This window comes from Mangifera indica, unplaced genomic scaffold (genome assembly GCF_011075055.1).
Source record: "Mangifera indica cultivar Alphonso unplaced genomic scaffold, CATAS_Mindica_2.1 Un_0063, whole genome shotgun sequence".
Lineage (NCBI taxonomy): Eukaryota > Viridiplantae > Streptophyta > Magnoliopsida > Sapindales > Anacardiaceae > Mangifera > Mangifera indica.
The window spans coordinates 67,316-94,874 of NW_025401155.1; the positions used below are offsets into that span (position 1 = coordinate 67,316).

The 27,559-nt window shown below is 33.9% G+C and overlaps 1 protein-coding gene across 6 annotated transcripts; it reads left to right on the top strand.

The window, feature by feature from the left end:
• Positions 1–5,734: 5,734 nt before the first annotated feature.
• Positions 5,735–24,151, top strand: LOC123207155 (uracil-DNA glycosylase, mitochondrial-like). 6 transcript variants are annotated; one of them, XM_044624433.1, is made up of 8 exons: positions 5,735–6,126; positions 6,207–6,430; positions 8,859–9,017; positions 15,202–15,232; positions 16,255–16,390; positions 16,875–16,958; positions 17,840–17,959; positions 23,791–24,151. In XM_044624433.1, the coding sequence occupies exons 1-7, from the start codon at positions 5,883–5,885 to the stop codon at positions 17,940–17,942; spliced, it is 981 nt and encodes a 326-aa protein (XP_044480368.1). In that variant the 5' UTR covers positions 5,735–5,882; the 3' UTR covers positions 17,943–17,959; positions 23,791–24,151. The 6 variants fall into 6 exon arrangements, 4 of the variants coding, with proteins under 4 accessions (XP_044480368.1, XP_044480369.1, XP_044480370.1 ...); XM_044624434.1 differs by having other exon boundaries at positions 6,213–6,430; XM_044624435.1 differs by lacking the exon at positions 17,840–17,959.
• The last annotated feature ends 3,408 nt before the right edge of the window (positions 24,152–27,559 follow it).

Genomic DNA, 27,559 nt, shown 5'->3' on the forward strand with positions numbered 1-27,559 from the left:
ACTTAAAGCCATAGATACCATATCATAAGACAATGAGACCTCGGACCTTTCCTACTATTGCACATGCATCCCTAATGCTTCGATGCCTTTTGATGATGCTAAATCATCTAAAGGTTTTAATGTCAAATTGACTTGCTTTAATGTTTTCACTACCATACTGCACACAACTTGGTGGTTCTAAATATGTAATAAATCATTTTCTAGTTTTAACGTGAAACCACTATGGTTAGGGTTCATGTTGTCGTTTACATAGTTGGGCACACCCATATTAGCCTTTTATTAGGGTTTTGTTTCTTCTTTCATTGAAATCCTCCCTTATAGGGTATAATAATCATTTCTAAGCTTTATTTTCATTTTAGAACTCTATAAATTCTTTACTAACTCTTTGTACTTTTGTTCTCAATTTTCCTAAATGTACATAGGTATATGTCATTCACATACGGACGTGTATAACTTTGGTCCACATGACTTGAACCCTAGACACTGTGTATCTTTAGGGCAGGACACATGACCATGTGTCCCACCTATTCTCAAATACACATCCTGTGGCATTGCACCTATATAGGGAGAAAAATCCCTAATTATACACAACCATGTATGTGTGACACCCCTAGGCGAATCCCACATCGACAAGCTTGTGGCGAGTGAAGTGCTATATATGAGTAAGACCCCCATTACCAGGCATGACGCGTTCGTGAGGGACCTGGCCCAAGAGGTCGAGGTGAAGCGAAACAAAACCCCGAAAAGGCTGGGCCGTAAAGGGACAATATCATGCCAGTTGAGTGAGGGCCCACTCGTTTCTGTTGCATGATGCATTTTAAAGCCGTGCGGGCCAAGGGTTGCCCAAAGCGGACAATATCATGCAGGGGGCAAGGGCCCAAAGTGTTGGTATCAGAGCCCGACCTAAGCATCTAAGCGGTGGTGGGGCAAACCTCAACGAGGACGCTGAGTCCCGTAAGGGGGGTGTATATGACACCCCTAGGCGAATCCCATATCGACAAACTTGTGGCGAGTGAAGTGCTAGATATGAGTAAGGCCCCCATTACCAGGCATGACACGTTTTAAAGCCATGCGGGCCAAGGGTTGCCCAAAGCGGACAATATCATGTAGGGGGCAAGGGCCCAAAGTGTTGGTATCAGAGTCCGGCCCAAGCCTCTGAACGGTGGTGGGGCAAACCTCAGCGAGGACGCTGAGTCCCGTAAGGGGGGGTGTATGTGACACCCCTAGGCGAATCCCACATCGACAAGCTTGTGGCGAGTGAAGTGCTATATATGAGTAAGGCCCCCATTACCAAGTATGACGCGTTCATGAGGGACCTGGCCTAAGAGGTCGAGGTGAAGCGAAACAAAACCCCGAAAAGGCTGGGCCGTAAAGGGACAATATCATGCCAGTTGAGTGAGGGCCCACTCGTTTCTGCTGCATGACGCGTTTTAAAGCCGTGCGGGCCAAGGGTTGCCCAAAGCGGACAATATCATGCAGAGGGCAAGGGCCCAAAGTGTTGGTATCAGAGCCCGGCCCAAACCTCTGAGCGGTGGTGTGGCAAACCTCAGCGAGGACGCTGAGTCCTGTAAGGGGGGGTGTATGTGACACCCCTAGGCGAATCCCACATCGACAAGCTTGTGGCGAGTGAAGTGCTAGATATGAGTAAGGCCCCCATTACCAGGCATGACGCGTTTTAAAGTTGTGCGGGCCAAGGGTTGCCCAAAGCGGACAATATCATACAGGGGGGCAAGGGCCCAAGGGGTGTCACAGTATGTAAACATACACGACATGAAACGTCATTTTCCTAGAATTAAAAAATAACTTTTCCTATTCCTTGTCAACTTTCTAACTTTCATCCGATGATTTCTATACATCATACCACGTTCCCACATCATAAAAACACCATCATTTATTCATTGCCAAAACACATAAACATCACAAAAATATTAAGCAATAACTCATTCTTTTATCAAGCATAACAATCCAAACCATTACCTCACAAATACAACCATGAAAATCCTTCATTCATAAATTATCATACTCTTAATTAGCAATAATAGTGTAATTTCATGGTGAAACATGTATAAATAATCCAATCTACTAAAATTATAACCTAATTTAAAAAAAAAAAAACTATAATTCATCTTTCAACCACATAATAACATGTTCTCACCAAGTTGTTATATTCAATTTGTGTATCATGAAATAACCCTTCCACACATAATTTGAAATTTATTCATAATCACATAAGACGTCAACACCAAAATAAAACTAACCCATACATTAATCCAATAGAAGAAAGTCTACTTACCTTTCTCAACTTTGCAAAGGTCTTCACGTGGCCTTAAATAGTTCCTTCTAATCTCTTTGTGCATCCTCTACCTTTAAAGCATGCAAACCTCATTTTTCCTCTTTGAATTCTTTGAAAAATATTCAGGTAAAAATTAGTCAAACATGTTTGCAACTTTTTTTATTTTCTCCCTAGGTAGTTGTATACGGGCGTGTATTTAAAGCACACGAGCATGTATGTCGTTATGTGATCAAACCCACATTCTAAAATCTCGGCGAAACACATCCTTATCTTTGAATTCAAATTTTCTAATGATATACAAGAGTGCATACCCTATACACGAGCATGTATCGTGTCTAGACTTGGTCAAAAATAAACTTGGCATATATTTGAGTGTTACACTAGCCCTAATGCTTTCATAATCACACTACATATAGTTTGATAGCTAAACCACTCTGCACATAACTTGGCGGCTAAAATTAAAAAAAACATCATTTTAGATTTTTGACTTAAAATCACTCCAGTTAGAGTTTAAGTCCTCGTCCAGATAATCGAACACCCCAAAAATACCCAATAACTCATTATGCTTTTATTAGGGCTAAAATATTCCATCTTTTCTACACTTTTACCTATTTACACAACCTAGCAGTCTATAGTGAACGTTTTCCAACTTTTATTCCATCCTAACTTCATGTGGATACTTGAGTTCCTCACCTTGGGTTGGAGAGTGCATTCTTTGCCACGAAAAGTTCGGTGGAGCCTATAAACACAAATATGACAATCTTACACCTTATAGTTGAAGAGTTCATGTTTATGTGATGTATTTACTATAATGGGATCCATGCATGGAGTATTCATTGATGTTTGATCTTTTAAAATTGTACCTTTTGTTTTGGTGGCTGATTTCGATCGTCAAAAAACTCCAACATCAATAACCAATAAAATGTGTTATCACAATAGGATTGAGTTGTTGTGTAACAACTACAAGTAAGTCTAAGGGCATTTTGATATTTTTCTCTATGTTTTAATGTTATTTTCTTGGGTAGTTAATTTGTAAAAAAAAGTCAACAGAAGTTCATCACAAGGTGGACGTTCATTCATGCATAGTGAAGGGCAAAAAAGTCATTTCACATTAAGTGCGTGAAAATGGTTAAGTGAAAGAGAATGAACAATCGTGTATGGTCGAGTGAACACCCATTCATGTGTTGGTTGAATTCTATTTTGGATAAGATACGTTTCCTAGTGATTTTGGGACATGCCTTTCTCGTTCATTGAAAGTGAATGACTGTTTGTCAGACTTGTTTGGCAAAATAAAAAGAAAAGTGTTGCCTTTGGCTCATAATATACCTTATATTTAGTTTTAGAGCCAAACAATGAACGAGGGAGAAAGTTAAGCAACCAGAGAGTAGTAAAAGAGTATTAGATTCTCGAATTTCCATCAGCCACGTGAAGAAAAAGCTTGACTTTGGAAGCCAAGTAATGTGGACTTTTTTCCTCTCCCTTGCTAGCTTTCTATAGAAATCATGAAAGATTATGTTGTATGGTATGTATCTCCATTCTTTATTTATAGTTGATGCCTAAAGAAAATTTGTATTCTAGATATCACATATTATGATGAGCAAATAATGGATGATTATGGTTGTGTGTTAATTTGTGTAAAACCTTGATATTTGATATTGAGATTGAGAATAAACATGACATATATAAACTCCAATATATGTGATGGTTAATGATGATAATAAGATACTAAAGACTCCTTGTGTACAATTGTAATTGTTTATTTTATGAGAAAATAGGTTGGAAAACGTAGAAACCACAAGGGTACGCAATTTCTAGATGCGATGAATGCATGAACAATTGTTCATCACTTAAGATGAAGACAACTTCTTCATTTAAGCGATGAACAATTGTTCATGAATAGACGTTCAATATGAGATGAACTACCTTTCATGCCACGATGTTATAGGTTAAGTAGAATGACGAACACCTATTCATAGCAAGAAAGTGATGCTCGTTTGTAGGCTTTGACAAATGAACAAGAAGTAAGTGCACAATGATGCTCGTTTAGATAGTGCAAAATAACTATTTTACCCCTATGCTATGTGCTGAGGTAGGGATTACGTTAGAAAGACTTATAAGGGGCAAAAATAAGTCAACTAGCAAATCACAGATGTTTGACTATGTGAAAGACGATATAAACCCTAACCATTAATTTAAAAGTTCATCTTAAATTAGTAAATTGCATTTTTCCACCCAAGGTTTGACCTAAAAACACTTTCCCACCTCTATATGACTTAAACAACACTTTCCTACCCAATCAAATTTTGTTAATAAAAAAAAAATTCTAAAAGCAATACTAGGGAGTGAAAAACTCTGTTTTATCCATACTATTTTGTTTAATTATCTTTTAAAATTGCAATATAACTCCAAAATTAATTAAAAAAATAAAACCTTCCATATATCCAAATTACATAATAACCATTTTATTTCCTTTTACTTTCACTTGTACCCCTTCTTTATTTGAGCTAACAAACCCTAACTGTCATTCTCACTTTTGACAACCATCTTCATTGTTGATTTGATTTCCAAACCCATTATAGTTATCAATATCTCTATTTTGAGTTGATATCTTCAATGATTGTGTCAATTCTCCCCAAGGAAACCTTCAATTATTCAAATAAAAAATCAACAACGATCTTCCTCTACAACATAACTTGATCTCTCTCTAGTCTTTGTCACACGACCTTCCTTTCTCGAAAGCCTTGGCATTGTGGCTTAATCATTGACAAAGGTGATGGTGAGATTTAATAGTGCTAGGGTTTTAAATGCATTAATGCATGTTTTTTAATGTATTAAAGAGCTAAACATTATGTTTAAAACATATAAGCCTAGTATGCAAAAGAGTTTAAATTTTAATTTATTTAGACTTTATGAATTGTGAAATTACCTTTTTGTCCTATAGGACTTAAACTATTAATTTTTTAAATAGAATTTGATTCTGGGTGTAAAAAAATTATTTATACATTTAAGAGTGGAAATTGTTTCTAGACCAAACCTTGGGTGGTAACATGTAATTTACTCTAAATTTTTTTGGTAAAAATCTTTTAATTTATTGTATCATATCCATTTTAGTGAATGTTTAGTTTGAGTATTTTAAAGATTAACTTGAAAATAGATTATTTAAAAAATTATTATATATAAATAATTATTATATTTAATAAAATTTTGATAAATATAAATAATTATTATATTTAATTAGAAATAATAAAAATATTAATAAATTATTTTTCTTAAATATTCTTCAACATAATTTTTTAAAATATTTTTTTATATTATTTATTAAATTAATTAAAAATAATATTATTTTTATCCAAAAATTAATAAATAAAAATATAATTATAATAAAATTAAAAACACTTTAATAATTTTTTACCACTTAAATTTTCTGGATGAAGACTCTAATGGACACCAAAGGGCCCTTAAAGTGAGATGACAAAATCCCATCCCGGCTTTAGAAAAAAGTCGCACAGTTCGTGAAGATCCTCAGTAACCCGACCTTCATCTCTCTTCGCATATTTTCTGGTTCTGTGAGGGCTAAGTGGAATACGAAATGGCATCTTCAAAACCCCTAGTGGAAATTTTGCAACCTGCGAAGCGCCTCAAACTCTCCTCCACCCCATCGGATATTTCAAAACCTATTCAAAACGTTTCATTGCTCTCCAAATCACTCAGCACCTCCATTCCTGACTCCGAACTCACCTCCGACCAAAAACAGCGCATCGAGTTCAACAAATTTCTTGCAAAATCCAAAAGAAATCTCAACGTTTGCTCCCAAAGAGTTTCCAAATCTAAGGGTCAGTTGATGCTTTATCTTACTTTGAATTTTATGTTTTATTTCTGTCGAAACTTGAAGGCTTATGCGAATCTTTTGTAGGAGAAGGCCTTAGTTATGTGAAATTGGAAGAGCTTTTGGTTGAGGAGACTTGGTTGGAGGCGCTTCCTGGAGAGTTACAGAAGCCTTATGCTAAAAGTTTATGTGAATTTGTTGGAAAGGAGATATGTAGTGGTTCTGTGCCGATATACCCCCCTCAGCACTTAATCTTTAATGCTTTTAACTCCACTCCTTTTGACAGAGTGAAAACTGTTATCATCGGACAGGTATTCGTCTTTTATTTCCATTCTATTTGCCCTGAACAAGTTTGCATTTTTCTTTTACTGTTTTTTGCTTCTATATGAAATGTTGATTTTTAGCTTCTCTTGAGTTCATCCTTAAGTTTTTTATTTGGGTTAATGGCATTGAACTTCCGACGGTTTGAAGGAATAAGAAATCCTTTGGGTTTTTGAAGTAACAAAAAAGTCTTCATACGGTTTAAAATGGAAGGATGGGAATTTCTGATATTTGTTAACTCATAGTAGTATAAGTTTTAATGGCCTACTAATGGTAAGGGGATTTTTGTTATTAAATCAAAACCTCAGGATAAAATTTTTTTAACTCTTTCCTCTTTTTATCAAGCTAGGGGAGTGGGTTTTGTTTATGAAACAGGAATGAAGATTTGAAGAATTCTTGCTTGTTTTCATTCAATAATGAATAGGTGAATTTATACATATTTTACAACAATAAAAAAAATCAAATAATTTAAACTAGGGAAATGAAATATTCAGTGACTTAATTGGAATATTATTCCCTAAAGTTTAGGGACTTATTATGGTTTCTTACACTTCCTTCAAGTTGGAGAATAGATGTCTATTATTCCCAGCTTGCTTACAAAGAATTCAAATCCAGGCTTAGACAAAACCTTGGTAAGTAGATCAGCTTCTTGAAACTTAGTTGATATCTATGATATGTTGATAATCCTATATGTTGATAATCCCTTCTTTCACTTTCTCCTAAATAAAGTGCCTATCAATCTCTTTATGTTTGGTTTGATCATGGCATATTGGATTGTGTGCAATTTTGATTGTTGATTTACTTTCTTTATCTAGCTTCATAGACCTGTCCAGGAAATTCTTAAGTTTTCCATGAGTCATTGCAACAAAGTAGCTTGCGAACTGGTTGTACTTTGATTGTCCTATGACTAGCTACATGGCAAACAGTACCATCGGCCATTAAAACATTAAAATCAATAGTATAAAAATGCAACGGAAATGAACATAGAAATAAAAATAAGCATATGATCTGAGTGACCAATATTAATAATTTGTACATCTTGTGCTAAGGTGAGACACCAAGGTTGAGTTACAAGTGCCTCTGTGAGCAATTGAGGTTGTAGCAGTAGGAGAATCAAAAAATGTGATAGAATGTGAAAGAGGAACAAAGAACTAGTGGAGGCTGTTGAGCTTGAATTTCTGGCAAGAATTCTGACATTTCGCGCTTCTGGCAAATTGGAAACTTAGGAGGGTGATGAAACTTCTGACAGATTGTAAATTGACAAATTCCAGTGACTCCTGACAGTAGTAGATTGAGAACTTTCAGCGGTGTTTGACTGTAGATCAATAATTTCTTTGATTGTTTGACAAATTTTTCTGACAATAGATTTGAAGATTTTCCAGCAATATCTTAGGTTTTTGGCCGTGTCTGTACTTTTTTGGTGGTTGTTGTGGATGTCTGGCAACCTCTATGATGACTGATAGGAACTTTGGTGGTGTCTAAGGTTTGAAAAGTTTTCTGGCAATATTTCAGTAGAGTTCCAATATTATTCCGGTTGATTACATCCTTTTTTCTTCTAAGAGTGAGGATTAAAAAAGAGTTCTAAGAACTCTGACTTTGATGAATTTATACATATTTTAGAACAACAAACTAGGATAGCAGGCAGCCTAAACTAGAAAAAGAATGAAATCAATCGAAAATAAGAAAAAGAAATATTCAGGGACTAAATCAGGATTTTAATCCCTTTACAGATTAATTTTATAGTAAGAATAAGTTATAATTCAGGCACATTTCATCATAGACAATTGTTTCCCCACCTTGTTTTTAGTTTTGTTATTCCTTTGTTGGTATCCAATACAAAGCTGTGGCATCAAGTAGATTTCACTCACTAATATAATTTCCTGAGGTTTGATAAAAAAATAAGTGAAAACAAATTACTTGTATGATGAATTAATGTTCATAAAGAAATAAGGCATGTTCATAGTGGTCTAGTCATAATTAATATAAGATCTACTCAAATAAACCTAAACCCAATCGATTTAGTGATATCTTGGGCTTCATGATAAAGAAAAGTCAATTCGTAGTTCCCTTAAGTGAATAATCTCTAAAATATCTACCAAGTATGATGTCTAGCAACCCTGTGTTAGAGTTGAAGTACGGCTTTCTAATCTATTGATTTAAGCTTTGAAGATTAATAGTAATTCAACTGATTAAATGAATCCAAATTCCAAAGGGAAGTCCATATAGATTCCATTATTTTTTGCTATTTGATACCAAATATACCTTAATATATTTGTCATCCGATTACTCCTTTCCTTGTTTTACACAATCACAACCTTAGTGATAAAAGAAAATCGAGTTGATATTGGATAAACTATTTTTTTCCTTATAATGATGTAGTTGCCATTGATATTCATATGTGTTTTGTTCTTTTAACAGGACCCTTATCATGGACCTGGTCAAGCAATGGGTCTATCATTTTCTGTGCCAAAAGGAGTGAAAGTCCCTTCAAGTTTGGTAAATATATTCAAGGAACTTCATCACGACCTTGGTTGTTCTATTCCATCTCATGGAAACCTAGAAAAATGGGCTGTACAGGTAAAATTTTATTCCAGTATATTTGAGGAGCTTAACTAGATATTGGACCATTACCTATCAATTTCAATTTTTCAGTTGAATGGTAACTCCACACGTTTTAAAAGCTAGATTAACCTAGATAACTTTTGTTCTAATTCCCTAATTGTAATGAATAAACTATGATAATTTGTATTGTTATATGTGTGGCTATGATTGTGCTTGATCCATGTGAGATGGCACTTAAAGAGTTTAAATTTTGAGTATAATGGGGGAGAGAATTGAAATATAACAATTTAATAACATAAAATTCCTTTTCTAGCATCTCTTTGTATACAAATTAAATTACAAAGGATTTAAAAAATATTCCTTAATGTCCTTATTTTAATAATTGGGAGTAGTTTCTTGACCAAAATAGTTTTCGGTTTTGAGAAGTTTTCATTCTTAGTTTCTAAAGTGTATTATTTATGTAGAAACTGAAATTAAGGGTTTATTTTCATTAATTAATTTACTGTTACAGAGGTACATTTATATACACATTAGGTATTCCGTATTAGGAATATGAATATTTGATTCCTATAATTAAGCTCTATATTCCTATAATTAAGCCTTATTCACTAATTTACAGATTCTGCAACACTCCCCCTCAAGCTGGAGCATAGATATTAATCATGCCCAGCTTGTTACAAAGATAATCAACTCGAACCCCATTTATAGCCTTAGTGAAAATATCCCCTAACTGTTCTCCAGTCTTCACATATCCTGTAGAAATAAAATTCTGCTGAATTTTCTCTCGAACGAAATGACAGTCAATCTCAATATGTTTAGTTCGTTCATGAAACACAGGATTAGAGGCAATATGAAGAGCAGCTTGATTATCACACCATAATTGCGCTGGTAACGATATCTGGAAACCCACTTCAGTCAAAAGTTGATATACCCACATTATTTCACACATAGACTGAGCCATAGCTCTATATTCTGATTCTGCACTAGATCGGGACACAACATTTCGCTTCTTGCTCTTCCATGATACTAAATTTCCTCCCACGAAAACACAATAACCAGTGGTAGACCTTCTATCTACCTTGGAACCTGCCCAATCTGCATCTGAGAAGCACTCAATGTTAGTGTGACCATGATTTCCATACAGTATGCCACGTCCAGGAGCACTTTTTAAGTAGCATAGAATTTGCTCTAATGCTACCCAATGATCAACCGTCGAAGATGACATGAATTGACTTACAATACTGACAGAGTATGCAATGTCAGGACGAGTCACTGTAAGATAATTTAACTTTCCCACCAATCTTCTATACTTCTCAGGTTCTTCAAACGGTTCCCCATTTTTGTAAGTTGGAGATTAGGAATCATTGGAGTGCTACATGGTCTAGCTGCCAATTTACCTGTCTCAGTCAATAAATCAAACACATATTTTCTCTGAGATAGAAAGATACCTTTCTTACTTCTCGTCACTTCAATACCCAAGAAATATTTCAACCCTCCTAAATCTTTTGTTTGAAACTGAGTATGCAGGAATGATTTGAGAGAGGAAATCCCCACAGTATCGCTTCCAGTAATGATGATATCATCAACATAAACAACTAAAAGAATACTGTCAGCTTCTGACTGTCTATAAAAAACTGAATGATCACATTTGCTCTTTATCATGCCAAACTTTTGAACCGCCTCACTAAATTTTCCAAACCAAGCACGAGGACTTTGTTTCAAACCATACAGGGATTTGCGAAGACGACAAACCTTTCTATACTCCCCCTGAGCAACAAACCCAGGTGGTTGCTCTATATAAACTTCCTCTTGAAGGTCACCATGCAAGAATGCATTCTTGATATCCAACTGGTGTAAAGGCCAATTATAAGTAGCTGCCAAAGAAATAAATAAACGAACAGATGTCAATTTAGCAACAGGTGAGAAAGTATCAGAGTAATCCACCCCATAAGTTTGTGCATATCCCTTAGCAACTAGGCGAGCCACTGATCCATCCGAATTAACCTTAACTGTAAACACCCATTTGCATCCAATGGCTTTCTTCCCCATAGGGAGATTGACCAAGTCCCAAGTACCATTATCAGCTAAAACATTCATTTCATCTATCATAGCCGCACGCCAACCAGGATGAGATATAGCTTCATGAGTGGTATTAGGAATAGAAATAGAATCGAGTGATGCAACAAAGGAACATGAAATAGGGGATAAATGACCATAAGAAACAAAAGAAGAAATAGGATAAGTACATTGTCTTTTACCTTTGCGAAGGGCGATTGGTAGATCAATGTCAGTAGAAACTGGATCCGACGAAGAGACTGGTTCAGGACATGCATCTGGGGTTTGTTGACGTTTGGAATAGACCTGTGTAATGGGTGGTCTGACAGGGTTTGATTCTTCAGGTAGAGAAGATTTTGAAGAACTAACAGTTATAGGGCGAGATGAGGTAACAGTATACACCAACAAATCATCATCCTCCCCCTGAATGGTGTAAGCAGGAGAAGTGGAGAAGAAAGGAATGTTCTCCAAAAATGTAACATCAGCAGACACCAGATATTTATTTAAGGTCGGACAAAAGCACCTATAACCCTTTTGAAGACGAGAGTAACTAAGAAACACACATTTTAAAGACTTGGGGTCTAATTTTGTGACATCAGGACGAATATCACGAACAAAACAAGTACTGCCAAATATTTTAGGTTCAATAGGGAATAAAGATTTATTTGGAAAAAGAACATTATAAGGAGTCTGACCTTGAAGAACTGAGGATGACATGCGATTAATCAAAAAACAAGATGTTGAAACAGCATCAGCCCAAAACTGTTTGGGAACTTGCATTTGAAACAAGAGTGCTTGAGCTGTTTCAAGCAGGTGTCTATTTTTTCTTTTAGCTACTCCATTTTGAGATGGTGTGGCAACACAAAAAGATTGATGAAGAATGCCATTTTTTATCAAATATGACTGAAAGGATTCAGAAAAGTATTCTTTGGCATTATCACTACGTAAAGTCTGAATAGAAACATTGAATTGTGTTTTTATTTCAGCATAAAAGACACAAAAATGAGAAAACACTTCAGAACGATTTTTCATTAAGTAAAGCCAAGTCATACGAGAATAATCATCAACAAAAGTAACAAAGTATTTAAATCCAGCTTTAGACACTATAGGACAAGGACCCCAAACATCTAAATGAACTAACTCAAAAGGAGAGTTAGCTCGTTTATTGACTTTAGACCCTGAAGACAGACGATGATGTTTGGCAAATTGACATGACTCACAATCAAACGAAGATATATGACGAAACTGTGGACATAAAGTCTTCAACACAGGTAGAGAAGGATGTCCCAACTGACAGTGAGCTTCGAACGGGTTTAAAACACTTGAACAGGCAACAGACCTTGGTGTTTGCATATCTAGGATATAGAGACCCCCAGATTCATGTCCTCTACCAATAATCTGCTTCGTCGTAAGATCCTGAAATAAACAATGATTAGGGAAAAATGAGACACAACAATTAAAAGCACGAGTGAGTTTACTCACAGAGATTAAATTAAATGAAAACTGTGGTAAACTCAAAACAGATGACAATGAAATTGATGGAGTTGGATTAATAGTTCTAGAACCAAGGACAGATGACATTGATCTGTCTGCTAAAGTAACACTAGAAGGGGATGTAAATGACTGAAAGGTTGAAAAGACACTAGGATTACCTGTCATGTGATCTGTAGCACCAGAATCAATGACCCATTTGGAGGAGGAGGAAACAAGACATGTATTTGATTTACCTGACTCAGCACTGGCAGCGATAGAAGTCGATGAAGACTTTAGTGAGTCTTGGTACTGAGAGAACTTGGCATATTCTTCTGCAGAAATCATAATAGCCTCTCCAGACAATGAACTGGTAGCAGTGTTAGTTGCTGCAACATGTGCTGACTGAGATTTTGAAGCACGATTTAGCAATTTTCTACAAGTGCGCTTTGTATGGCCTGGCTCATGGCAATAATAGCACACAATCCCTCCTGATTCCTGACTCCGATCAATAGCCCTGTCACGGTTACCACTGCTCCCTCCTCTATTACCAATTCTATTATATGGACGTCCAGTTTCAGGGGCTCCACTTCGACTAACAAGAGCGCTGTTATTCTGAAATGATGGGGTGTTTTCTGTGCGAAGTACCCTAGTAAAAGTGTCATGCAAAGATGAAATCTCAGGACTAGCAAGAATTTGAGACTTGGCAGTTTCGAACTCAGATGGAAGACCCGCTAGGAAGCTCATGATGGCCATTTGTTCTCGCTGGACTTGTTGAACCTTTACATCTGGACTAAAAGGTAACAACATATTAAGTTCTTCATAAGTTCGTTTAAAGTCCATGAAATAAGAAGTGATAGTCCTGTCTTGTTTCTCTGCACGATAGAAAGCTTTGCACACCTCATATATACGAGAAAGATTACCTCTTCCAGAATACAAAAAATCTAAATACTCCATTAGCTCCTTAACCAATTCACAATGATTAATTAAACTGACTACCTTACTTTCAATGGAATTCCGATCTGCAAAAATAATCGAGCATCATCTCGCAGCCATGCTTGTCTAGTACCATCCGCAGGAGGAGCTTGCGTAAGGTGATCATCTTTCTCCAGACTCAACAGATACAATCGAACCATTTTACTCCATTCGAGATAATTAGAATCATTAAGTTTGTGTTCAGTGATTTTTGACATTACAGGAACCATCTCCGCCATAGTTATCAGTTTAATATCTGCCATAATAATTCTCAAAGCAACGAAATAGAATAAATAGCAAGAAACTATTGGAGAAATTGATTTCTGTAGCACCTAGAGCATGAATATACTGCACAAACCCCAAAGAATAGCAAACAAAAAGGACAGAGATCTGATCAGAGAGAGATTCGGCGACAGCAACTGTTCCGGCGACGGCGTCGGAGCGTGCGACGGCGAACAGCGACGAGGTTATGGGGCTCTGACTCGTTGGTGTTGTCTGAGACTGACTGTAACGGCGGTGAGATCTAACGCACCTCCGAACAAGAGATTCGATGCTCAAGTTTGCAGAAGAAATGGGCGGCGCGTGCAGGTCACGCGCTGAGTTTCTAGTGATCGGATTCTGGGAAACTGCCGATCGTCGAAGTGTACTCCTTCTTAGTGCGGCGGTGAGAACTAATGTTCACTTTACAAGGGTGAACGACGAAATTGCTCACTAGGGCTAAAAGAAAATTTTTGAATTTGCACACTAGGGCAAACCAAGCTCTGATACCATGTAGAAACTGAAATTAAGGGTTTATTTTCATTAATTAATTTACTGTTACAGAGGTACATTTATATACACATTAGGTATTCCGTATTAGGAATATGAATATTTGATTCCTATAATTAAGCTCTATATTCCTATAATTAAGCCTTATTCACTAATTTACAGATTCTGCAACAATTTCTAAAGTGGATTACTTCACTTGAAATATTGTAACTCGGCTATATTTATTAGTATGTTCAATTTTTTTTTTCGTTTTCTCTAAGTAAAAAGTGTCTACATGTTCTGTGCAAATTATATTATGTTTGTCTGATGAAATTAGCCTTGCACATTTTGTTGGGGAACCATTCCTTTAAATTTAGCTATTGGGATTGGTGAGCCCAAAGTTATATAAATCTTGGACTAGAAGCTCATACTTTTTGATGTGAGATTCAAGTTTTATGCCTTATACTTGAGATTCTAACATATTATTATGCTCTATAGCCCTGTTACCTATATAAGTTGGCTATGCATTAGTTCCTTGCTAGCCTTGGGTGAATATTGCAATGCCGACGTTATCACCGCACTACCAAATAGTATGAACCTTGGGGGAACCGTACCTTAAAAGTTAGTTGTTGACATTGGAGAGTCCAACCATTTAAACCCTAAATTAGATGTTTATACTTTCCGATATGAGATCGAAATTTAATTGCTTGCTCTTGGGATCCTAATAAGCTGCCATTTGAAATTGTTTTTTAACACTTAGATTCTTAGCTGATTGAAGAATCAATGCAAAGTCTTTCTACTCCTTCACCTTCCTTTTGTTTACGCTTTGAATTATTGAAAGGACACTAGAAACGAGTGGAACATTATTTTGTTGGTATTTGGTTCAAATCATTTTGTGCTGTGTTTTTACCTGGACTGATATATCTTGGCATTTGATTTAACCATCCTGTAGGGTGTTCTGCTGCTCAACACTGTTCTTACGGGTAACATCCTCATCATACTTGGACTTCCAATGAATTTGTTGCCATCTAAAAATTGGATTTGACTGTTTCTTACTTATGAATCATTATTTTGTCATGGAAGCATTAATTCTGGATTGATCTCCATTCCAATGTGATGATTACACCATATTTCAAACAATATCTCCCTTTGCAAGGCAAATGACTCCCACCAGTATTAGTGAAAAAAATCAAATAAGGGCATTTTGATACTCTATTCATTCATGTAACTCTCAAAAATTGGGCTGATTTCATTTGAATGTCCTTGCAGTTTAAAAATTGTCAAGTGTATTCTAAAGTTTGGACATTTTAATTAGACATCCCAAGACTGTTTATTGAAATTAATGCCTTCCATTTTTGCACATAAATTCTAATCCTCGTAACTTGTACAATTCTTCTCATTCCATGGTTTATGAATTCTCTCTTTATTCTGATGAGGATTTAACTACATATTCTCAAATTTGAAAGGCACTGGTCCCCACTTGCCACTTCAAAATCTATAACAGGGAGCAGTGGTCCGCTTTAATTTGTTGCAAGCTTTGGGGAGATTTCTGTTTCCATGTTTCAGTTGTGTAGTTCTCTTTTATTCGTTTTGAGTATGGATTGCACCATTCCTTTCTGGGTTTCAGTTCTTCAAAAAAAAAAGAAAAAAATTTAAGAACATTTATTTCTTCTTTATTCTGAAAAATTGAGAGTTTTTTTTTTTTTTTTTTGTAATTTTATACTTCTTGTTTTGTCTTGTTTAATACATAAGGTCTTGCCTTTTATGTTCGACTGCTAGTTTACTTATACCTTTATTTCAATTTTATTAATAAGTTATTTCTGCTTTTAAATTCTGGGCTGTTTCTTTTTGTTTGTGTATAAATTTCCCTGTGTTACTGTAGAAAAAAATGTTCTAGTTCGTTTTCTCAAAATTGTTTTGGTTAATCTTAAAATTTGATAAAATACAAATATAACTTCTGAGTTTTACTATTTTTCTGTTTAACTTTCTATGTTTGGCTGTTTAGTTAGGAATCATCAAGCTAATTCTCATGCCAATAAAGGATGGGAGCAATTCACCGATGCTGTTATTAAAACAATTTCAGAAAAGAAGAAAGGAGTCGTTTTTCTCCTCTGGGGAAACTCAGCTCAAGCAAAATCCAGGTATTTCCATTCTTCAAGCTTTATTTTGTTGAGATGAGCCTTTTGAATTGTTGTAAAGTATGCTGCATTTACCGTTCTTTCCAGAAAAATGAAATGGCCTAATAAAAAAGGCAGCACCTTGCTCCCTCCTTTTCTTTGTTTGTGTTTTTGCCCCAGTCCCTGAGATTCTGGCTCATTTTTGTATCCAATGCTTTCTATTTTTGCTTGCATATTTTGGGACAAGAAATACTTAAAAGAAACCTGTGCAGCTATAGAGTACAAATTTTTGATCTTCCATCTCTTGTTCTGAAGACAAATTCAGGAATTAGTGTAAGAGTAATCTTAAATTTGGTTCTTAAATCTGGAATAATATTACCAATTTAAAGTGCTAAATTGTAAATTATTGGTTTAATTATTCAATTACCTTGGATAAAAAAGTTGAGGGGAATTTAATGTTTTTAAAAAAATGATTTTGTATTTAACTTATAGGGATAATGTTAAACAGGATGATTAATGAGACAAAACATCACATTCTCAAAGCGGCACATCCCTCTGGTTTGTCTGCAAATAGAGGCTTCTTTGGCTGCAGGTTAGTTTTATTACATGAAATAGTAGCTGTTCTGCAATTTTTATGCATATCAAATTTAAGTTCACTCTTGACATGCTTGTTTTCTTTGATAATAGGATAATAGTGTTATATTTTTTTGGTTTCTTGAATTATTTCATGTCATCAAAGAGACTTATATTTCATGTCATCAAAGAGACTTATGTAATTCTAGTTTCCTTTTAGGGCCTTTCCCATATAAAAAACTTGTTTATCATTATTTCTTGTTATGGGAAAGATAAAGGTATGTAAGTTTTTTTTTTTTTTAAATTATTGAAAACACTAGTTATAGAAAAAAGATACCAGGGTAGACTAGGTGTCTGATGTAGGAAAGTTTTTATCTTTACAAAAATCGCAAACATTTTGTGTATATGAACATCAACAAGACAAAATATGGCGTCTCAAAAACCACAAAGACATAACACATCAACTTATATTGCAATGGAAGAAAACACAAAAGTGGATCAATTTTCAAGTACAATGGAAAGAACCCATCGATCTAGGGTTAAGTGATGAAGATTCCCCTCTTGAAGACATTAGGAAAGGTTTTAGGAGAAAATATGTTCTGTAATTTGAGAGAAGAATTCGTACCTTTGAGAAGAAATATTTCTCAATGTATATTATTTATGGTGAATTAGGGCATATATTATTGGTGTAAATTTACAATTATTTGCACCAGGGTTGCTCATAGTGCTTGTTCGACTTTGACTCCCTACCAAACCGATTTGTGGGTAAAGTTGTATTCTCTGTCACTTCTCCCAATCGACTTTTTGATAATGCATTCGTCTCTATCAGGTGATCTCTTGACAGAGTAATTGGTTTAAGTGATTGTTCTCCTTTAACATGTTTCCTTTCTCTTCATGGAGTACTTTGACGAAGGCTTCTCTAAATGACGACGATGGTTTCTTGGCTAGAATTCTATCGTGGACTTCATCCAACTTGTCATTTGGTCCAACAAGATATTCATAAAGTCATTCCTTCTCAAGGTGTGTTTTGAACTTCACATGTTCGTCGACCTCTCTCGACTCTAATTCATAAAACATATCGAGTTCTTGCCAAAGTGCTTTAAGACAGTTGTAGTACTGGTTTACATTTGTTTTTCCTTCCTGAACAACTTTGAGCTTCAATTTGATCTAAAATACTTGAGAAGCATTCTCAAAATCAGAATTAGTTTCTATAATGACATTTCAAATTTCTTTTGTTGTTTTGAAGAGAAGTTGCTAATACTCATTTTCATTGAGTTAATTAGCCAAGCCGTTATGATTGAATTGTTGAGTTGCCATGTGTCATAATCAACATCTTTGACAATGGGTCTTCGGATTTGACCATTGATGTGTCTTATCTTTCCTTGCTTTGAATAATGGAAGAATAGATTGTGCCCATTGAAGCAAATTCCTCCCGTTCAGTTTGTGATAAGGTTGAATTTGAGCTGAGCTAGTTCGAGTTCGTTTGCTAGCTTGACTTGATTAAGCCCAAAATAAGCGACCATGGTTTGAGTTTGATCTTAAGCCATAGTTTAAGATTTTATCGAGCTCAAGCCATGGGAGTTGAGCTCGACAAAAAGGATTTTTTAAAATTTATGTTTTCAAATAAAGTAAAATATAGAAAGAAGTTGAATAACGATGAGAAAGGAAAGAAGAAGTTTATTTATAATGGGTGAGAGGAGTTATTAGAATTTCTTTGGTCTATATGGGAGAATTGAAATGAGTTGAGAGCTTATTTATGGTGGCTAAAGTGAGCAGTTGAAGGGTATTATTTCAATGTGGGATTCAACAATTCACTTCACCTATTATAAATAATCTCTCAAGCCAATTTTAAAACCCTTTTAAAACCTCTACATAAGTAAGAAGAATTCTAACAACTTATCTCACCCATTATAAATAATTTTTTTCCTTGATCATAAAATTCAACTTCCTTTCATGTTATTTTTTATTAGAAAACAAAAACCTATTTGTAAAAATCCTACACTAGAAAGACATTGATATGAATCTCTTAACAAACAACTCTTCCAGTACAAATAATGGTAATGATAGCAACAAGTGTCAGCTTCTCACAAAGTTCATAATCTTCCAATTAGCGAAAGATTGTCCTAAACTCAAAGTCAATATTTTACTTTTTCCCCTCTATATAATCATCTCTATTTATTCTACCACTATCCTAACTTTCAAATTCAAATATACTATCCTAATCAAATATATTATATTAAAATCAAATATTTTATCCTTAAATATATTTTATCTTAACCTCAAATATTTTATCCTAATCAAATTTATTATAATCAAATATTTTCTTAATTTATTATTATTATTATTATCTTTTAATACTAACATTATTTGTCCCTTTGAAATTACCTTGTCTTTAAGGTGGGAAAATTGAAATTATTTTGTTTTTACTACATACACATTTTGATGACTTTTGTTTTTCATCTTTACATTTCTTCCTACCTAATTTGAAAAAACTTGTATCATTTTGCTATTATTCTAGTTGCCACAAGTTAACCCTTGATGTGTCTCCATTAACGTCTCATTTTCTTTTTTATTTTTTTGTTTTACGTTTTCTTCTTGTTTCATTGCTCGTTGTCTTCTTCTCAAATTGAATCAAATCACCAAAAGAGCAAATGGATTTTGACAGTTGTAACTCGCTAGAATCTCGTAATTGAACCCTCAAATTTGCTGATTCCCCTCTAGATCGCCATATCTAACCAATTGAACCCCATATTCTGTTGATTCCTTTTCTTGGTCCATCGTTAGCTTAAAAACTTTGTTGAAACTGGCTGATTTTTCATTGGAATCTATTATCTTGACCAGATTAGTTTCTTTCTTTTCTCATCACTCGTCTCAAAATGACATTATCATATGATTTGTCTTTATCCACTAGTAGAATCTCTCATAAATTACGTTTACAGTCATGATTCAGTTCTTTGCTTTCACAGTAGTGACATTCTAGTTTCGTTAGTTGTCGAACTTTTCTCCATCTTTCATTCTTATCTTGTATGATATCAAACCACCATATCCTTAGAATCACCATACTTTGATACCAATTTGTTAGGAACCTCTTAACAAAAGAACAATTATTCTAATTCAAACAATGACAACAAGTTATGGCAACTTCTCCTAAAAATTGTAGTCTCTTAACTGCCAAAGGTTGTCCTAAAGGGATGAGTATTGTGAGGATTCAGTAATAATATTAATTATTATAATAATAAATAAATTAATTAAGAAAATATTGGATTTGAATAAAATAAATGATTAGGATAAAAATATTTAAGATTTGGATAAAATGTTTGATTAAAATATTATTTGAATTTGAAAAAAATTAGGATATTGGTAGAATAAATAAATGTAATTGGATTGAGGAGAAAAAGAAAAATATTATTATTTGGAGGCAGTCTTTGGTTGACAGAGAGGTTACCACCTTTGGGAAGAGTTTGACACCTCTTATTGTTAGTATTGTTTACTTTTGCTATTAATAAAATTTGTGCTATGTTCCTTACAAATTAGTATCAAGGTATGTGAGAGCTTGGTATGTAGAATAAAAAGTATTGATCTGGAGAAAATTATAGGAATGGTTGATGGATAAGTTGGACAATATAGATGCTAGTTTGGATAGTTTGGCTAGAGACTTTGGAACTTTGGAAGAGTACATGAAGGATTTAAAGGTGTTGCATTTTAACAATGATGACAAAGAAGAAACTTTGGTGGAGCACACAAACTTGTTTTAGGTCCAAAACATAAGATTAACAAATTTCGAAGATGAGATGATAGACTCCGATGAAACCTCGTCACTGAAACTCGATCATGCACATCTTTGCCTTATGCCTCTCTTGAGGGAGGCGAAATTAGAAAAGAATGAAACAAACAATGTGAAAAGGGCAAAACAAAATGCACAAGACAAGAATTGGGTCATAGAAAATTGATTTTGCCTAGAAACCCATTTAATCATTGTGAAATTCAACCCATTCCACAATAACAACCCAATTCGATTTGCGTTGTGTGCTAATCACCACTCAAGCCCACACACTAATAACCACCACTACAACCTACTTAGACCACTCACTCTCAAACCCAAATGCAACTTATTTCCTAGGCCTTACCACTGGAGTTGACCTAAACCCAATTAGATTAACCCAAAGTTAACTTACTCACCAGACTCAACCATTCAGCCATCAAGCTCAAACAAAATCCATTTAATCAAATTAAATCCCTTTCAATTAAAATCAAAACATTTTTTAATCCAATCCATTTTACACAAAGCCTACTTTGAGGATTAGGTGGTTTTCAAGTGGACGAGTAAATTATTAAGAAATATTTAATAATAATAATAATTATAGTTGATTTGGATAATATTTAAATTTTAAAGTTAGGATATTGGTTGAATAAATTGAACTAATTGGATTGAGGAGCAAAACGAAAATATTATTATTTGGGTATTTTGAACAATCTTTTGCTTATAGGGGAGGCCATGACTTTTGGAAGGAGTTGACATTCCTTGTTATCAGTATTTCTTTTTTTGACCATTAATAAAATTTGTGCAAGGTCCCTAAATATTTTATTATAATCAAATATTTTCTTTATTGTTATTATTATTATTGTTTGTAATCCTAACAGATATACTTTAACAACTCACTTCACCAAGTATGAATAATATTACAACTCAATTCCAAAACTCCGACACAATTATGAATAACTTACCTCAGTCATTATAAATAAGCTTATTCTTTTCATTTCTCATCATAATTCAATTTGTTTTCATGCTTTTCTTTTATTAGAAAATATAAATTTCAAAATATAACAATCAATAAGTATAAAATTTAAATTAAATTGAAAAAATGCTACAATTTTGAGTCGAGCTTATCATATCAAGATCAAACTTGAGTTCTAGTTCAACTCTGTCAAAATTTGTCTACGTCAAGCTAGGTTCGAGCTCAACTCTTTTAAGTTGAGCTGATCTTGAGCAAACTCATGCTTGATTTTAGCTTGATTCGGCATGAATCCACTTTAGTTTGTTATTTGTTATATGTAGAGATGAATTTTCATCATATTGCTAAGCAATTAGTGAGGATGCTTGAAGAGAAGGAATGGGATGGGATGGCTTATGATGTTTACCTTTTCGTGGCCTTCATGGTTGAAGTTCAGAGTCACAATAAGTATTCTGATACCATGTAATTTGAGAGATGAATTTGTATTTGTTAGAAGAAACATTTCTCAGTGTATATTATATTTGGTGTAAAATTTACATTGATTTGGTATACAATAGTAAGAAGGAAACTTAATTACTAAATTCCTAAATTAAATGATTTGCAAATTCTTATTTATTGTAACTACAAATCTGATTTTAATTCATTTTCCTAAAGTAACTCAATCTTTCCATGTTGGAACTAGTTGCATTTGAGGGGATGTGTTGGAATACATGGTCCCACATTGGAAGAAAAATATCTTTTCTTCTCTCTTACATTGCTAAGACTTAAGAAAGCCTATCAGGAAGCTATGAAAGAAACTTGATCAACTATTTGTGTAATGAGGGAACAAATAGTTGAAGTCATTACACAAATAGCTGGAAGGATTTCATATTATTTTTGCACATAGCATAGTGGTGAGGCTAGAGAGTTACCTTGATGGTACTTAATTGGATAGTTTCTCTTGTTAGTCAAATGTTTGGTGAAATGACAAAAATCACTTATTGGTATGAGAGACTAGACCTTTACCTCATTTTTGTTAGTTTTTTCTAAAAGAATCCATTGACTTTGGAATTGACATTTTGACCCATAGACAGGCATTTTAAAAACTTTCCCAAAACCTATCAAACTCATCATTACAAATGAAAAAGCAAACAAAATATTTTTGTTTCATAAACAAACTTTAAAAACTAATAAATAAAACCCAGAATGGTTAACTTAGAATTGTTAACTTCAAGTCTCGGGAACAGCCTTGAGGCAGTTGTGAAAGGCCATTTTCAGTGTCATGGTGTTTGCAAGAGGCCATTTCTAGCCTCATGAGACTGTCTATCCTAGAAGCCATAGTTGGAAGGTGGATGCAACCTTGTGGTGGCTGTCTGGGCCATTTTCAGCCTTGTACCGTTTTTCGAAGGCTCCTTTTGGCCTCATGTGGCTGTGGGAGGCCTGTTCCACCTTTTGTACCCTGCAGGGAAAAATTTGGCCTCTTCGCATCCACGTCAGGCCAAAAACAGCCTTGTCTATAGAGTGCTGGATTTGGAACAAAAATGATGGGGGAGAAGAAAAAAGGAAATGTAAGGCTAGGATCAGCCACGTAGCAGCTGTAGGAGGTTGAAGCTAAGAATGCTATTGGTCGGGGAAAAGAAAAAGGGAGGAAGAAAAGAAATGAGAAGAGAATGAAGAAAAGAAGTGGTGCTAGTAAGGAAAGAAAAGAAAGAAATTAGTATTAAAAGTCAAAATGTATATATATTTTCTATATTTACCTCAACCCCATATTGTTTTTGTGTCCTTAAGAATTGTCATGTTATCCATATTATTTAACCGTTAAAACTTGATCTCTGGTCCTAGTTGTGAATTGTTAAGAGTTAAGGTAATTCATGGTAAAATCGTAGGGATCGGGACATTCCATAACTTTTTCAAAAGTAATTTCAATATTTTCCATGTAGATTTCCTGTGACAGTTCCTTTCATTGGCAATATGAATTTTGTTATTCAAATCTCTTGCATAGTTGTACTTGTTAGAATTTCAAATTTCTTTGTTGTATGAACTTCTACATACGAAATAGAAAGAATAATTTGTTAGCACTTTACCAGGGCAGAACAGAATGATAGTTGATAACCATTTACTTGCTTATGATGTGAACAGACATTTTTCTCGCACAAACCAGCTTTTAGAGAAAATGGGAATCCCCCACATTGATTGGCAACTTTGATTGAAAGGAACAACGGCTTATAATATTGACTTTTGTGAAGGAGCGAATCGACATCCCACTTGATTTTGCGCTCGAAATTTTCTGATGGGCACTTTGTGCATGGCCTAATTTTAGAGGTAGAATAGTAAAATGTTTGTATCGTATCCTGGTTTCTATCTTCCATTTTAAGCCAGTTCATGTAGGTTTGGAATTGCTTTGGGCTTCTTTGTAATACCATCTGAAGAGAACAAAACCTTGGAAGAATTATTGAATGGGAATGATTTTGTCTTGTATAAAGCTATGTTAATATTGGCATCTTCTTTTTTTCCTTTTGTTTTTGTCATGCGTCAAAATGAACTGGAAAACTAGAACACTAATATTTGTTCATTCAAAATTCCGAAAAAATTGAAAATGGGTTGTGGCGGCCAATTGTCAATCGGCCAAAGGTTGTACACCCCCGCACTATTGAGATTGCTCCTTTTTGGTTTACGAAGCGATGTGGGTGTTTTGTTAAAATTGGGTGACGAGCCCTAGCAACCATTTTAAAAGGGAAATTGGAAAAATTATTTTTAGACGCCTATGTAAATATGCTTACATTTTGTTTTTACATTATACATCTATATCACAAAGTCTATCGTAATATTAAAATTATCCTGTCTTCAACCTTAAAAACACAAGCTTCAGTCAGCTTTTAACTACAAAATAATAGTTGTTTTGCAAAATATCTTGTATAAAACTCTAATTCAAGTTAGTATCCATCCAAACCTTAATCCTATAATGTTTTACAATTGAAAAGTAAAAATGTAAAGTAGACAAAGTGTGTATGATTTTGACTTGGGAATGAGATTTTATTAATAAAAGTTGTTTTTTAATCAATTAAAATAGTTAGGGTACTGATAGTTCTACTAGAAAATTTGATTAGCTTAAGTGGCGCAACCTCACCTAGGTGAGGTTGGTGTAGGCACACCTCATTTGGGCAAGGTTAGTCTAGACGTGCCCTGTCTAGAGTGATTTCCAATTTAATTTAAGAAATTTAATTTCCCGAATATAATTCCTAAGTTTATTTGCCTATGTTGTATGTTTACTTTTAGTTTAAAATGGAAAAACTGTATTTATGATTTAGTTTGGAGGGTAAGGGGTTATAAGAGATGACAATGTTGAGTATTGGTTTCAAAGAATTTGTTGTGAAAATCTTTTATCATGTTAGAATCGATCGAAGTCAATCATATGTTCATATATTTATCCTCAAAAAAAAAAAAAAATTCAAGTAATAAAATCGATATTTACTTCTTAAGTTGATTGATTGTTATATTTTAAGAAATACAAGTGATGCGATTGCAAGATTTTTATGAGTTTTTAGCATTTTTCAAAAGTTTAGTGTATATACTAATTGCAAACTGATACACTAAACTTTGATTTACTGGTATCTACAAGATTTTAAAATATAAGGGATTTGGGAAATTTTTACTAGCATTTTCAAAAGTATAGTTAAAAAAAGGGAAATTATATTATATGCCCTAAATTAAGGGGGTCTAAGAAAATTATCCAAAACAATCAGGATTAAGCAAAAATGCCTCTTTTTTGTGAAATGACCAATTGCCCCTATATATAAACCAATGATTTTACTTATTTTCTTCTTTATTTTCCCATGGTTTCACTGTGCAAATTCAGAGATTTTTGTGTTTCCCATGGTTGTTCCACGGGCAAAGCGATTTTCATAGATTTTTATGTTTTTCAACGATTGAAAATAACAAAGAAGGTTAGTACATCTTCCCTACTGTTGTTTGAATCAATTTTTATTGTTAAGATTATTGAGATTTGAGAGAGATTTTAAGGTTTGAAATTCTGGGGTTCCGATTTTGAACAATACATAAAATGTTTTGATTCTTGGTTGCTTTGGTTGAATTTCTTGAGGGGGTTTTGTGTTATAGGATATGTACATTTGATTTGTATTGAAATTGGAGGCAAAAATGATGATTTTTGCGTTAGAAAAGGGGTTAGAATAGCTGACGCTCCTGTCTGTAGGAATAATATATCCTACGGTCATGAGGAATTCTCCTACGGTCAGGAGGAATTCTCCCACGGTCAAGAGAGATTGATTGTGGGTTAGGGGGTGAAGTAGCTTTTTCAAAATATTGGGGAGGTGGGGGAGAGCGGGTTAGTCCACTGGGGGTCTTTGAAAATTTTACATGAGATAATAGGCTAATGCCGCGAAAACCCATGCATTGGGGGGAAATTTACTTTTTTTAAATTGCAAGGGCTCTAACAGGTTGGAAAATTACTGAGGGGGCAAAGGTAAATATTGGACTTCTTTGCAGTAGAATTTTCTAAGAGGGTAAATTGATATTTTTCATATCAAGGGTTTCTCGATGTGTAGTTTTCAAATTTTATATTCGTTTTTTCTATTTTAGGGTTTTTTGATATGTAGTTTTCAAATTTGACACTCTATTTTTCTATTTTGTGCTTTTTTGACATATTTTAAGATGTAATGACTAAATTTATGTTCGATATTTCTGTTTTTTCGTTTATAACATATATCGATTCGTATTTTTGAATTTTAGTTTTATTTTTTCGAATTTCACTGCTTTAGGGTATATCGACTCGTATTTTTCAGATTTTTGAATGAGTTTTTTATTATTGACATTCTAACGTATTTCAACGTATAGAATTCGAAACTTCAGTTCATTTTTTTTTATTTTCGTCATTTTAGGTTAAATCAACTCATATTTTTTAGATTTTCTAATGATTTTTTGATTATTGACATTCTAGGGTATTTCAATGTATAAGTTCAAATTTCAGTTTTTTTTTTTTCGAATTTTGTCGTTTTAGGATATATTGACTTGTATTTTTTAGATTTTTGAATGATTTTTCGAATGTTGATATTCAAAGGTATTTCAACGTATAGAATTTGAATTTCAGTTCTTTTCAATTTTCGCCATTTTTGGATATTTCGACTTGTATTTTTAAGATTTTCTAACGATTTTTTGATTGTTGATATTTTAGGGTATTTCAATATATAGAATTCGAATTTTATTTTCGTTGTTTCAATTTTTGTTGTTTTAGGATATTTCGACTCATATTTTTTAGATTTTCTAATGATTTTTTTATTATCGACATTTTAGGGTATTTCAACGTATAGAATTCGAATTTCAGTTCTGTTTTTTTTATTTTTTCCATTTTAAGATAAATCGACTCGTATTTTTCAGATTTTCTAATGATTTTTTGATTATTGACATTCTAGGATATTTCAACGTATAGAGTTCGAATTTCAATTTCATTTTTTCGATTTTCACTGTTTTAGGATATATCGAATTGTACTTTTTAGATTTTCGAATAATTTTTTGATTGTTGATATTTTATGATATTTCAATATATAGAATTCGAATTTCAGTTCAGTTTTTTCAATTTTTGCCATTTTAGGATAAATCGACTCTTATTTTTCAGATTTTCTAACGATTTTTCGATTATTGACATTCTAGGGTATTTCAACGTATAGAATTTGAATTTTAGTTCCATTTTTTTGATTTTCGTCGTTTTAAAATATATCAACTCGTATTTTTCAAATTTTCCAACGATTTTTTAATTGTTGACATTTTAGGATATTTTAATGTATAAAATTTTCAATAATACATAGTTATTAACAATTAGGTACGTACTTACATGGTTCTCCTCTCGTAAGACCATCGTTATATGGTATCACAAATGAACTCGACGAGCATTGTG

Excerpts from the sequence above, each read along its gene's own strand:
- LOC123207155 (XM_044624433.1), top strand. The coding sequence starts at position 5,883 with ATGGCATCTTCAAAACCCCTAGTGGAAATTTTGCAACCTGCGAAGCGC. Across the intron at positions 6,127-6,206 it reads AAGAGTTTCCAAATCTAAGG|GAGAAGGCCTTAGTTATGTG; the intron begins GTCAGTTGATGC and ends AATCTTTTGTAG. Across the intron at positions 16,391-16,874 it reads TCAGCTCAAGCAAAATCCAG|GATGATTAATGAGACAAAAC; the intron begins GTATTTCCATTC and ends AATGTTAAACAG.